General features: G+C 46.6%; 1 protein-coding gene across 2 annotated transcripts in view; it reads left to right on the forward strand.

Moving 5' to 3' along the window:
• Positions 1-14,454, forward strand: part of SPEG (striated muscle enriched protein kinase) — a 115,124-nt gene that overhangs the window by 31,293 nt on the left and 69,377 nt on the right. Inside the window, exons 2-3 of one of the 2 annotated variants that reach the window (XM_063116802.1) lie at positions 7,305-7,394; positions 12,427-12,769. In XM_063116802.1, coding sequence (XP_062972872.1) covers positions 7,305-7,394; positions 12,427-12,769 — 433 coding nt within the window. The remainder of the gene's footprint in view (positions 1-7,304; positions 7,395-12,426; positions 12,770-14,454) is intronic. The other variant, XM_063116803.1, reaches the window with a different exon arrangement.

The following is a 14,454-nucleotide window of genomic DNA, read 5'->3' on the forward strand; positions in this document are numbered from 1 at the left end:
GCCCATTGCCATGTGCCAGACTCAAGGCGATGCCAGCCAGGTATCCGTTAATGGCCCTTGATTGCATTTTCATTTCTTAATGGGGGAATTATCCATCGACAGCAGAGCTAATCTGTTCATATATCTTCCTGGCCTGGCACATGGCTGCCAGCCAGCACCAGCCTCAGTGGGGGCAAGCTGGCCTGGCCAGAATACAAATCCACCTGGAGCAGATCAAATGCCACGGGGAGCATTTACTTCTTCAGGTTTGGGTATCTGATCCCCCCCACCTCCGGTGATGTACAGTGCAAAACAGAAAGAGGAGAATAAAGCACTAGGTGCGGTGTGCATGTCTGAATGGATTATCTCTCTTTGTGTGAAGGTCCCTCTCTGTTATACCGGCACTCTGTTTCACCATCACAGTTCGATGCCGTCACCCCTATTTACTGCTGCACAGGGTGTTTCACTTCATTACGAGTATTATGGAAATATCGCTGGTGGAGCAGAGTTGCTGGGAGATGGGACAGCAGGAAACCTGGGGATGAGGAGTGGGAGGCTTTATGCCTGAGCTGCTGCTGCTGCCACTGCTCTCTCTTTCTCTTTCTTATGTATGCACATAAGTACAGCTCTATCATTGTTTGTGGATCAAGAGAGCTGTCCTTTCCTGCAGGAGAGCATGACTGGTCTGCCCGCTGGGTAACCAGTCACTTAGAAGGTTATAGTTGAATCCATGTGCCAGCGACCCTTTTCCACAGGGCACCTGCAAATGTTGATTCCAGCTTGCAGCTACATAGAAGAGCATAAGAGGGATCAGGGTGAGCAATGGGGAGAGCTGTTGGCCCCAGCGGAACCACTGCAGCCTGTGGTTGTTAGGTTGTGGTGTGCGCGCGCATGTGTATACACATGGCTGCAGGACAATGGGGTGTGTGTGCAGGAGAACCACCCCTCTGTAGAAGTGATGCATTGAGCCTTTGGGGTGGCTGGATGTTTGACTGTGGTGAAATGGGCAAGATGTGCCCCTTCAGGATGGATCCGCCAACTGTGGCAGATTCCCATGTGCCCAGGGCTTGCCACAGTGCAGCGAAATGAGAGCCAGAAAGTGAGCCGCTCCTTCCTTCTAATATGCCTGGCCTGTGACGAGCAGTCTGCTGCCTGCTCCTCCGCCTCTGTCCTCTGCCTAATGACTTGGAAGTCATGGTGGCAGCAATAGGGCAGAGGTGGGGAACCTGTGGTCCTTCAGGTGTTGTTGGACTGCAACTCCCATCATCTTCACTAAATGGGTGTGTGGTTGGGGCTGATGGGAGTTAGAGTCCAACAACATCTGGAGGGCCACAGGTTCCCCTCCCCTGTGGTAGGGAACTGTTACCATCCTTGCTGAACCAAATAATAATAATAATAATAATAATAATAATAATAATAATAATAATAATAATAATATAGTGCTTTGTTACAAAGCACTGTACACTTCTGGGTAGCCTTTCCCTGGGCCTTGCCCTCATGCTGGAGCTCTGGTCTCTGCAGGGACTGGCTACTTAAAACTGTGAACATTACCCAGGCCTACGAGTTCCATCCTGTCTCTACATCTACATCTGCCCATCCTGAGGTAATTTCTTTTTCTTTTTCCTTTGCAGAAAGGTGGCCACTCACGGCGTTTTGGACGCTTCACGCATGGTGCGTTGTATGACGTCTGCCCCTCCCTGCCAGAGGCCTGCCTCAAATACAGTTATTGGGGGAGGGGGAGAGCAGCAGGGCGGCCCGGTGCAAAAGAGGACAGGGTCTCCTGATCCTCGACTGGTTGTGTAGAAGAGTCAGCAAGTGTCGCTTGTCATGTGTACTTTTGGGAGGCAGCTAGGGTGATACCCCCAATATGAGTTTATCTTAAAGAGTTTAGATTACCTTCCCCGTTGTGTGGCCCTTGGGGTGTTGTTGGACTACAACACCTATCATCCCTGACCACTGGTGGCTGGGGCTGATGAGATATGGAGTCTGACAACATTTGAAATCCACAGGTTCTCCACCACTAGATCAGACAAATTGAGAAAGGCTGTGGAGGCTGGTGGCTCCAATATCAGTGGGCAGTGACTTCCACACTGGGTTTCACTCAGAACCAGTCATAACTAAAGCAGCTATCCAAGGTGTGGAGTACCTTGGATAGTTCCTTTAGAGTTGTGAATGCTTCTGACTGAAACCCAGAGAGGAATGATCGATCGATAGCTAGAAATGAACCTGCTTGCTCAGAGGCAGTGTACTTTTGATTACCAGATGCCAGGGACAAAATAGAGGGGTCAGCCATCACCTTCATGCCCTGCCTGTGAACTTCCTAGTGGCTGATGAACTCACTAGTGGTATGTGGCTAGCTACTGTTGGAAACAGAAGACTGGAGGGGGTCCACTTTGGTCTGATCAAGCATTTAATGTTGAAGCTGGCAATCCTATACTCCAGGCCTAGGCAACCAGGTCCCCTCCAAGTGTTTTGGTCATCCTTCACTATTGGCTATGCTGGCAAGAGCTGATGAGCGTTATAGGCCAGAACTTCTGGAGGGCCGCAAGTTGCCCACCAGTGCTATACCCACAGTAGACACATCTAGGATTGCATGCATTAGGCCTGTTCAGGTGACATACTAAGCCATGGTTAGGCTGCTAACCCTTTTGCACCAAATGGTTAGTGAGCATATTCAAACCATGGTTATGTAGCCACCATGGTTAGGAATGGTTCACATGACACACTAAGCCATAATGTTTAGCTCAAAAAGCTTAACCATCGTGGCTTAGTGTGTTGTCTGAACAGGGTCATTGTCTTATAACGAGGTAGCAATCCCCACTTCGGGGCTTATGTTACCAGCAAGCAAGGTTTGCCCAGCTGGCACTTTTCTTGCTGTGGGTCTTAGCTTAGCACTTGCATTGGGTAGAGGCTGCTGAAGCCAGTGGGAGAGGGAGTGAGAAGGGAGTGGTTGGGGGTGTGTGTGGAGAGAATATGCTATGCATGGTGCTAGGCTTCCACCAGGCTCTCAGAAACACACAGTGATTATTGGAGAAATGTCTGTCATATTCTCCCTCGCCCAACCCAAGGCTTCTGGGCCATTGACTTCATTGATTTGTTTTTCATTCATTAATCCTGTCTGCTACACCCTGCTCCCCAGGTCCTTATGAGTTTCAATGCCTGGGCTCCTGCACCTTCGATCCCCGCCCCCATTCACATCTTCTTTCGTTAAATCTGTACGCCTTGCCCTTTGGATCATTCTCCTTGCACATGCACCCTCCCAAATGTTTCTGGGTTCTACAGGCCAGACATTTCAAATTCCATTGCATTGGGGGATATTCATGGGGCTGGGCTGGTTTGGGTGGTAACACTTTGTTGACGTGTGTCTCTCTTTCTTGCTGCCCCTATGGAAGCGAAGTTTTCCGCTCCTGCAGAAAGCAAAGTTACGGTAGGAATCACACTTCTTTTCCTTGGCTCCATCTGTACCTTATCCTACCCCTTAGTTCTCTCCCCTGCTCTCTCTTCATATTCTTGCTGCTCTTGGTTCTTAATGTGCAACCTCATAGCCTTCTATGCTTCGTTTTGGGACTGGGTGAAAGCCATGTATGACAATCCATCCCTGCTCAGATTACCATTCCTTCCACTCCCTGCAGCAATTCACGATGTAAGGCATCCTTGCAAATCTCACATTTAAGGTTGATGACTCTATTGCCCATAGAAATCAACATGGAAGACCAGATTATATGGTGCAAACAGCCCTGTGTAATGAAAAGTAGGCTCTGAGAAGGAGCAGCTGAATGTGTTCCTTTCCGGACATTATTATGCTAACAATCACACACACACCCCAGTCAACTCTTCACCCCCTCCCCGCAAGGGGAAAGCTTATGGGGACCTCAAAGGGTCACGCTTTGATTTGGCTGCCACTCACCTTCCCTGTTAGTTCCCTTGAGCTTCCGTGTAAAGGCTCCTATGGAAGACAATGAGCTGCAGCTATCAGAAAAAATGAGCTGCATTTTTTTTTACTCAGGGCTGACCACCATGCCAGAAAGGGGTGAACTCTGGGGCTCTGTAGTTTACTCAGACTCACATGTTCCCTCTGCAGTTGACTCCAAAGACTTATTCATTTATATTTTTATCCTGCCCTTCTCTGGGAATGTGCAATGGCCCTTCCTTGCCCCGCCTGTACTTGGAGGGGGACAGTCTGTAATGACTCCATGGAATCTCTCTCCGATTGCCACTGAACCAAGGAACGAACTACCACCAATGACACCGTACATGTAATTGGATGTAATTTTCCTGTGAACATTTAAAAAAATAAAAAGCAACTACCGAGAGGCTGCAGTTGGGAGCCAGCATTCAGTACAGGTCACACATCTTTCACCCACGTGAAGAGGAAAATGGCTGGGATGAGCTGAAAAATGGCTCATAGGGAAAGCACCTCCTTCCTGCCCATTGATCAAGATTGCAGCCTCTTTCATTTAAAATCAAAGTCAAAAATCGAAGTTGTATGTAATAGGTAGTTTGCCCTCCAAAGCCTCTTCTCCCTTGCAAAGTGCCTATAGGAGCCAGTGGTTTGCAGCTGAGGAGATGAAGGAGGAAACCCTCTTCTCTGCTACAGCCTTTCCCCCTTGAAACTTCCCTGCTGCTGCTTTTATCCTTTTCCACATTCAGGAATCTTGTTTATCTTGCAAACACAGTTCTGTAATCCTGCAGGAGTTAAAACAGGTGGATGACGGAGTTTCAGGCGGAAAGCAACTGGCAGGGGAAATATTAAGCATTCCCTTCTCTGGTGCAAATCACCTCCTCCTAAGTGCACATTGCAAAGGAGAAGGTGCCATCTGAGGTTTCCTTACTTGCAGTTGCAGTATACCTTTCCCCCTAATCACCTGGAGCTTGTCTAGACAGGTGCTTTTCCCACTGCAGTAGCTTCGGAGTAGCGGCAGGTTTACTACATGATGCAGCCGCCACTCCGAAGCGATCCAGGGGCAAAGCCCCAAAGCTCCGCACTAAAAAAGTTGGGCACTTGCCCTGACTTTTTTTAACTTTGAGCGAGGGTCTGCACCTCTGCGGAGCCTTGTTTAAAAAAATAAAAAAGGGGGGTGGATATTTTGCCAGGGAAGGAGCACCCCGTTCCTCCTCCTCTTGTTCCCCCCCCCATTTAGCTGTAAATTTGATCTTTTGCATTTACAGCTTTAAAAAAAACTAATGAAAGAAAAGAACAACAATTTTAAAAACAAAGAAACCCTAATGTGGTCACAGGTGCCCCGGAACTGCCGCATCTGTGCTTGGGTGGGCAGGTGCAGTGGTGCCTCCCAGAAAGCCTGCAACTGCGCTCCTTCCACTGTAGACGGTCAGAAGAAGCGTCAAGGCAGCAGCGCACCATCTCATGCCACCCCACACTGCAGACCCCACGTCATGAAGACGAAGGCCTGGTCAGCCCAAGTATATAGATGTTGGGAGGGGAGCAAATTATTGAGTATTGGAACTGGTACTGCAAGGCCTCCAATAATCCTTGGTTTTGCAAGGCTTCCAATAATCTGCCTATTTACTTGTAAAGGTAGAGTATTTGTCATCTGGTGCCTTTCTCTGAACATGGAGCGCTCTGAGCCCTTGGTGTTGAACATGTTTCAAAATGAGGGGCGCTGTAGAAGAAAATGAAAGCCACACAGTGAAAATTACAGAGTCCAATACTTGGGGTGCTTCCAAACGAAGGGCTCCTCGCGGTACCAATCAGAAGGCATGGTGCAGCGATTCTATTTTCCCCTCCTTAACAGATGGAAAAAAAAAGATGGAGTGATGGAAAAACATGGGTGGGGTTACAAGTGGAAGACAACATTGCCGGGATTCCTCCCATCCTAAAATTCTGTAACTGAGGCAGGACCATTGCACGCTTACACACTCTGGATGCACCCTTGGACTTTCCTAATCCAAACCTTGTGGTGGTACAACAGGAACTCTGCCGGTGTGTGTGTGTGTGTGTGTGTGTGTGTGTGTGTGCACCTGAGACTATTTTGCATGCCATTTTGTTGCCAAGAAGCAGTGTCCTCCCGCCATCTCCCCAATCCTTTATTAAACACTTATGAAAAATACAAAGAATGCTCATAACAAAGACTATAGAAAATGGTTGACAATACTGAAGAGCTCTTGTATACAAATGGGCCTTCACATTCTAGCTTCTGTTTGTAACATCAACAAAAGGAAACCATTTAGTCCAAAAAGCCTCTGAACACTGTCTGCCACCCCTTAATTGCACATATTCCGTAAGCTTTGACATTTCTGCCAGCTTCCCCCAATTTAGCCAGCCATTCTTTTAGTGAGGGAGGGGAAGGTTCACAGCCCTTTTTTTGCCATCAACGTCTTTTCTGCGGTTCCTAGATCCTGGAGTGGCTCTTGTCAAATTGACTCATCAAAACATTTGTGCGATCTTAGAGAAGGATTAAGAACGATAGGGTAACTGAATATGAAACACATCACATTTAAGAATTTTCGCCCAAAATAACGTTTATCTTTGGGCAATTGGCCATATGTGAAAAGTCAGTTTTAGGTTGCAAGCATTTCCAGCATTTATTGGTTTTTCTAGTTTTGTTTTGCTTAGATGATAAGGGGTTTAGTACTTTTTTTCCCCAGAACCTTGTAGTGATTTTCCTTTACATTCCCACATGGTGAAAAAAGCAGGGCCTTTTATTATATTATATGCTATATATTGTCTGAAATTTATATCTTTAATATCTTTTCCCATCTATTTATTTATTCATTCCTTCAATTTATGAGTCGCCCTATACTGTAGCTGAAGCTCTCAGAGCGATCTACATAATAAAAGCAAATATAATAAGGAAACAGCAGTTTTGAAGAAATGTGACTTATTCTAGACTTGCTTGTTCAGACTCCCAGCTACCTTAACTGGCTGGAAAACTCTGGTATTTCTCTAACCCAAATGTGTAAAACCCAAGTTGGTTCCTTAAAAGTGGCTTAATAACCATGTAATCAGAAAGTGTGGTGAAATATAAGAGTTCTGTTTTGCCTCCTGGTGTCTGTACCTCTCAAATCAGTGGTTCTTATACTTTCAAGCATATCTACACAATTGGGAAATTTTCTCCCCTCCTTCTCTCTTGTAGTTGTTGTTCATTGTTGTTGTTGTTGGGAACTTTTCTCCTCTCCCTCTCTCTTGTGGTTGTTGTTGATGTTGTTTTAATACTGAGAGCTGAATTTTCAAGATTGTACCAAGGACTTGTGAGTCACATGTTGTCTGTTTGTGGCTCTTAATGGGGCTGAGCACCCGAGGTGAAGCTGTGAACTGACCTATCTAGCAAGGTCCCTTCTTCACCTTGTTCTTTCACTCACTTTAGACTCGGAGACGGGAGAAGATGACGCCAGCAGCACACAGGTGACCCAACGCAGCCAGCTCCAGGATGAGACAACCTACAGCTCCCCTACAGGTGAGCAGAAGCCAGGCCGGGGATGGAGAAATTTGGCAAAGTGTGGTGAGCAGAGTTGACACAAAATTCATGATCTTCCTGCTGGAGTTCCAGACTTCCTGCCTCATAATGTCCTCATAATCCCAGCCTGCAACCTCCCTGTTATCATGCACTAGGGTTTCTGTGGCAGAGGTGGTATCTCACACATTACACAGTTCTTGATCCGTTTATCAGAGGCCAAACTCTTGGGTGTTCACTTCTGCTCTCTTGGAACATTGGTTTAAAACAGCTTTCCCTAACCTGGTGCCCTCCTGATGTGTTGGAATACAAGGAATTCTGGGAGTTGTAGTCCAACAGAACAGGAGGGCAGCTGGCCTAAAACCTTTCTCCTGGATTCCTGGCAGGCTACATACATTAATACCTATGTAAGTAGGCCACACTGTTTTGATTCACCCTCTATGAAAAAGAGTGGATGAATTCTATGAGCAGGGGCTACTCTTGCCCCTGGGGGTCCAGCCCTCTTGGATCACAAGCTTTAGAGTGTCTCTGTCTTCCTTCTCCGATGGTAACTGTCCTGTTGCTGGCAGCTACCATTGGAGCATGAGAATTACTGCTCCCTGGAGACATTGCTAACTTGACAGCACCTTCTCCTGGAAGCAGGGCACATATTAACCGACGCAGAACATTAACTTAATAAAGAAGGTAACTTTATATCAGGGATGGACCCAGCAAAGCATAAAGGTCATTAGATACTACAGAAATAAAGCTGAAAAATCACAGCTTTTAACGATTGCCTACCCACATTAAGTCCCTGCAGTACATTGTCACTTCAAACAGCTCTCAATACACCCTTCACAGAATGTCAAGGCAAAAGGGGGGGAAATTGCTAGGAAGATCACGCATCCTAGTCAGTGATTCATTTTTAATAGGGGCCGTATTGTGAAATGAGCAAGTCATAGAATCTTTAATGCAACCTGGGGCATAAGCACGGAAGTAACTACAAAAGTCCTATCTTTACTACTTTTATTCTGTAAAGCTGGGAGGGGGGAACCTATACCCCTCCAAATGTTGCTGGATCCCAGCTCCCATTTGACCCAGCCAGCATGGTCTTGGGTAATGGGAATTGTAGTTCAACAACATCTGGATGCCCCCCTTTGCTGTAAAAGGCCATGCACATTGGTGTACTTATATATATAATAATGCTCACACATCTGTAAACACGCACACACCACCCCCAAAAGACCCAATTTCCAAAATGCTATCGCATTCTAGCACAGGGATAAGCAACTTGTGGCCCTCCAGATATTGCTGAACTACTTCCATCATCCCTCACCATTGGCTATGCTGGCTAGGGCTGGAGAGAATTGTAGTCCAACAACATCTGGAGAGCCACAAATTGCCCACCCATGTTCCAGCATGACCAGATAACAGAACTCAGGATGGAGCAATGCAGATGGAGGGACAAGTCTATGTAGGCAGTAGCAGCCTTGATTCTCAGTCGCTGAGGTCAATGGGTCCATGTCAGGGCCCAGTTTAGCCACCACTTCATTGTTTCTCTGAGTACTCCCATGAAAAGTGTGCAGTAGTGCATCTGTGGATGCTGTGGTTGTGGGAGTAGAACCTTTCTCCTGATACTGGGTGACCCAACACCAAAGAATCGGCCTTAATGAATAGAGGTGGTGTTTGGTGCTTGGAGCCAGACAAGGAACTCACTAGATGGCTTTAATCAGTGGCAGTATCTCCAATAGAAAAGATCAGGTAGCAGGTGAGGCTAAATATCTTTCCTGAGAATCTGGAGAGATGCTGCTTCAGTCAGAGTAGACAGTACTAAGCTAGATGGACCAATAGTCTGACTTGATGTTAAGTGGCTTCCTGTGTTCCTGTTTGCAGCCAGGAATTCCAAATTTTGCACTAAGAAGAGCTGAATTCTGAATAAATTACATCAGGCATTTTGCATATATTTCTCATTTTCCATTATTTATTCTGCCATTTCTATCACTTTGTATAATTTATTCTTGCTTTGTAGGTCATAGGGAGAAGTGATGAGCTACATTGGGTGATGAGCTACATTGCCCCTAACCACTGGAAATCCTATTTACCCACTGCTATGGCTTCTGAGAATTCAGAAGCCATTATTATACTTATAACTTACAAGTATAAACTCACAGCCATAAGGGATAGACATTTGATTTTTTGATAATGATTTTTACTAGTTCTTTATTAAAATAAATAACATTGAGTATTTTATTCTGCTGTGTTTTATTAGGCTGATTTTCATGTAATGATTACCCGGACTATGGGTTGAGTATGACGTGGATCACGCATAATAACAACTTGTTGAGTATGAGTTGTTGAATCGTGGGTCGTTGTTACATGCAAACCCTGCAATATGATTTAACTCTGGGTTGTTAACCACAAACAACCCAGGAAGAGAATCCATGGTTTGTTGTTGGTTGTTAAGTGTGGGTTGCTCGTGGTTAACCCATAGTTAAATTATAGTGCAGGGTTTGCATGTAATAACCACCCATACTCAATCTGTTCTCTGGGTTGTCATTATGTGTGAACCAGGTCTTGGGCAAGCCCCACTCTGAGAAATAAGAGAAATAGTGACCTATCTTACTGGTTCATTGGGAGGACAAGCAAAACAATGATAATAATGCACGGTGCATATTAAAAGGGGAAAGGGAGAATACAAGGACATATAATCAGAGACACAATCCTCAAAATTTGGAGGGGGGGGGGAGATATTTTGCTACTAGGCATTCCCACCCTTGGTCAACCACTTAATAGTTTTGAGTTGTGGATAGCAAGAGAACTGGGGGATTATTCTGAATGGTTTGAAAAAAAATTAAATTATATTTCCCAGGGAGAGTTCTTCTTTTATTTGCTCAACTGGTAGACATAAATGTGAACCTGGAAATTCCCTTTTTCCATTACTTGCAAATTAGGAGTAATAATCAAGAAGCAGCTTGGGGAAAAGAGATAGCCAGGGCTTATACTTCTTTTGAAACATTATGGAGCTTGAACATACAGAAAAGATTATTGTTGGATGGTGCAATCCTGCATCTTTGGATTCTCAGATCCATGGGCAGAGATAGTGTTCTGACCTTGGAGGAGGGAATTGAAGCTCCATCCTCTCCCCTTCAGAGAGGGGGCAAAGGGGTTTTTTGGGTGGGAGGGGAGGAGGCTGGAGAGGTCAGGATATGATTTATCTTGAAGCCTCTTCAGCCTCCTTCCCTCCACTCCGAAACGTCCCAGCTAGACAGGCTAAAAGCCCGTCTAACAAAAATGCAAGGTGGGAGGATAGGGAGGTGAAGATCACCTCCGCCACTCCTCCCACTCTGCATAAGATGTTCGTAAGCCTCCAGGTTCAGGGGCTTATGATCGTTGTAATAGGATTGCCCCCTAAAGGAGATTAAATATGAATAGACATATGTGATAATGTAATGGAAGTAATTAAATGAAGGTGGAATTTGATATAAGCATTTCATAAGAATGATGGAAGTAAGTATGTTCAAAAAGTTGTGGGGCTGTATTAGATGTGACTTCTAGAGAAAATTTCTATAAAATAATATATACGTGGTATTATGCACTGGCCTGGATGGCTAAGATATTTTCAGCAGTAACAGATATGTGCTGCCCATATATGGTAGTATTGTAATCTGGCTAGGGAATATTGGAAGAAGGTAATAAGCAGCATCAGAGAAATTACTGGCTATGAGTTACAATTAACCTCAACAACTATACTCCAGTGTGACATTAAAGACCATATCCCTTGAGATGTAGTGTTGAGTTTTATGTTAATAGCTGCAAAGATCCTCTTAGCAAAAGCTTAGTGAACAGCATATATATCATCTCTGGTACAGGAGAAAAAGAAGACTTGGATGGTCATGGTGATGAATAAAATCGCATATTGTAAGTTGCTACGGGAAGGAAGAACGACCTCCATCCAGACTTTCCAAAGAAGTTGGATAATGTTTATCAATTATTAGAATAGGCTGAGACTAGGTGACCTGATAAGCTTGGGTATAAGTTGAAGTATTGTAATTGGTTTGAATGACTGTCTTGGGAGACAAAATAACAAGTTATATACTAAAAAATTAAGAGCTATATAAATATTCATTTATATAATTTTAATAAGAAGGTATTAATCTTCCCTATTGCTGCCGGAAATGTCTGGTGGTGTACATTGTGGATTTATGCTTTCCTTCTGTTTCATTGAATCACATTGGTTGTTGAGTCTGTTAGTGACCAAACCGGTCTCTTTTCCCCCTTTTCCCTCCCGCCCCCCTTTGTCCTTTCCAGCTGATGAGTCCCAGTTGAGAGAAAAATGCTTATTCTTAGCATCTCGGAGCATGACCTTACGCTTACACATGATATATTCAATGGCACTGCATGCCCCGAGAAACTGGTATTTTATAGCCACCTGAATTAAACAATATCTATCAAATCCTAAAATATTACAGGCTCTTCTGAGGACAGGCTTGGAAGGTGTCTTTGAGCTCCTCTGGCTCTACCAATCAATGTAGTGTAGTCTTGACCTCTCGTCTCCGCCCGCCCAGCACTATCAGTGCTTCTCAGTCCTAGCCCCAGGCTGATGCAAGAGGAGGGGAGGTTCCCAGCAGTGGCATAGTGCAGGGAACGCAGGGACGCAGCCTGGGCACTTTTTGATTAGCAGGGATGATGATGTTATCTGCCGCCCATCTCAGACTCTCCTATTCCCTCTGAGCACAGCTGCAGTCCTCCCACTAGCTGGGGGAGAAAATAGATTTTCTCAGCAACAAGACATTTTCCCCTGCAGAGTATTTTTGGGGTGGCTTATTCTTGAATGGGACACTAAAACCCATGCTTGCTCAGGGACCTGTTCCTGGTAGAGATCAAAACTGTTAGAACTGGTTTGCTGTTATGGGTCAATAGGACTGCCTGCATTTCTGGTCTCCCCTCGAGGATGTGGCTCTGGGGACTGTCACGAAGAGTGCCTGCACTTCCAAATTTACCACCACACCCCTGTCTCCCAGCCCCCTCAATCAGTCCTTGCTTGTGTTTCTGACAGGGGAGTCGGACACGCTGGTGGATGCCTCCATGAAGACGACTCCGACCTCGGTGCCAGGCCTGTCCCAGACAGATGAGCACTCCAGTTGGTCAGGGAGCCAAACCACAGTGTTGGAGAAGGATCCAGAGGCTGGCCCCACCGTGAGGGGACCCTACCTGCACCCCAGCATTCCAAGGCAAGCACCTGCCGAGGCCCGGCACCTGGGGGTGGAGCCGCTGGTGCGGGCATCACGGGCGGAGCTGATTGGCGTGGCCCCGGGGTCCGAGGACAGCCTGTCTCTGGGGAGCGACCCCTACGGCAGTGCCTTCAGCCTGTACCGGGGCCGTGCCCTCTCCCTGCACGTGTAAGTAGCCATGGGGCCGGGGAATGGGGTGCAGGGGCCATTGTGCTGGGACCATCATTCCCCTCTACCCCCCAGCCATACCCCTCCCCCCATGAAATTCTCAGCCTCTCTGTCACCACTCGACCCCTCCTGAGCCCCTCCATCCTAACCCTAATCCCCGATGTCATGGCACCCTCCATCCAAAGCCCCCACTGCACTCTCAGCCCTTTGAAGCCCCACACCTCTCCTGCCATTGCCTCTCCTCTGCTGCAGTCTCTCTCCCCACCCATCACCTCCAAAGCCTCCTGCAATCACTCTCCTAGGCTGTTGTTAGGAGGACTGTAGGCTACTTGTAGGTAGGCATCCCACCCTCACCACCACCCACCAGGCTGCAGTCTCCTCTCTCAGCAGAAGGAGCAGAGTCACCACAGCTTCTCTTACTCTGGGGTTTGCTGCCCGTTTTCAGCCTTGAGCTGACCCCATGCCATCATGTGGCAGTGGGAAACCTCAAAGCCATGTCGTCTAGTCTGGGTATTGCATCAGGGATATGGTCTTGAACCCTCAACACCAAACTCGGACGGATAGCAGTGCATTTGTTACCGATGTATAAAGAGCCCTGGCACTCCTGTTTGGTCTGAACGCAGGTGCAGTGGACTGTACTCTCCTAAGCCACGTGGCAGCAGTGGTAGGGGCTGGCAAAGAAATGGACACATTATGTGTCCATTTCTTTGCCAGCCCCTACCACTGCTGCCACCAGCCCCTACCACTGCTGCCACGTGGCTTAGGAGAGTACAGTCCACTGCACCTGCATTCAGACCAAACAGGAGTCTTGGTCTGAACGTTGCATTTATTTCATGGAAAGGGTTAAGCGCATGCTTACATTTATCTTACTGAAAACCAATGGGACTTAAAAGTGCTTGAGTGTGATTAGAATGTGCTGTATGTAAGTCAGTCAAGTTGGCACATGTTAGTCTGATGGGAAATTGCCATTTCACCTTGGAAGTTTTATTTCACCCGCACAGAGACCCAAGCCTCCAGGATTGGTTTGGTGGGAATAAAATGGGGGCAGATGCAAGGTAGCATGGCGTAACCACTAGGGCAGGGGTAGGCAACTGGGTGCTCTCCAGATGTTTTGGGCCACAGCTCCCTTAATTCTTGACTGATGGCCATACTGGTTGGGGCTCATGGTAGTTGTAGTCCAAAACTTCTGGAGGGCACAAGGTTGCCAGCTTTTGCCCTAACGGTTGCCCCATGCTGCCCTGCATCTGTCCCCACTTTTATCTTCACCAAACCAATCCTGGAAAGCTTGGGTGTCTGTGTAGCTGCACTACCCCTCCGGTAGGTGGCAGTGACTCTCATAGGGACTTGCTCCAAGCACTACTCTGCTTGGTAAAACCACAGCAAGCCACGGCTCCTTTAGAGTTCTGCTTGGTTCTAACTGAAACCCAGAGCGGATGCACTGCCCCACTGACATCAGAGCCACCAGCCTCCACTGCTTCACTCTCAAGGGGTCTTCAAACCAAAGCTCTATTGCCAACATTTCACCTAGTACTAAAGAAATTCAGGCAGGTAAACCTGGAGGCACACTGTGAATATGGGGAAAAGGTCAAAGGCTACTAGATATCTCCTATCCATGAGGATGAAAGCAGGGTTCTTTTTCTTTCTTCCCTCCCCCCAAAATTCTTCCCTCTTAAAAAATGAACACC

This window comes from Elgaria multicarinata, chromosome 2, assembly GCF_023053635.1.
Source record: "Elgaria multicarinata webbii isolate HBS135686 ecotype San Diego chromosome 2, rElgMul1.1.pri, whole genome shotgun sequence".
NCBI classification, from domain to species: domain Eukaryota; kingdom Metazoa; phylum Chordata; class Lepidosauria; order Squamata; family Anguidae; genus Elgaria; species Elgaria multicarinata.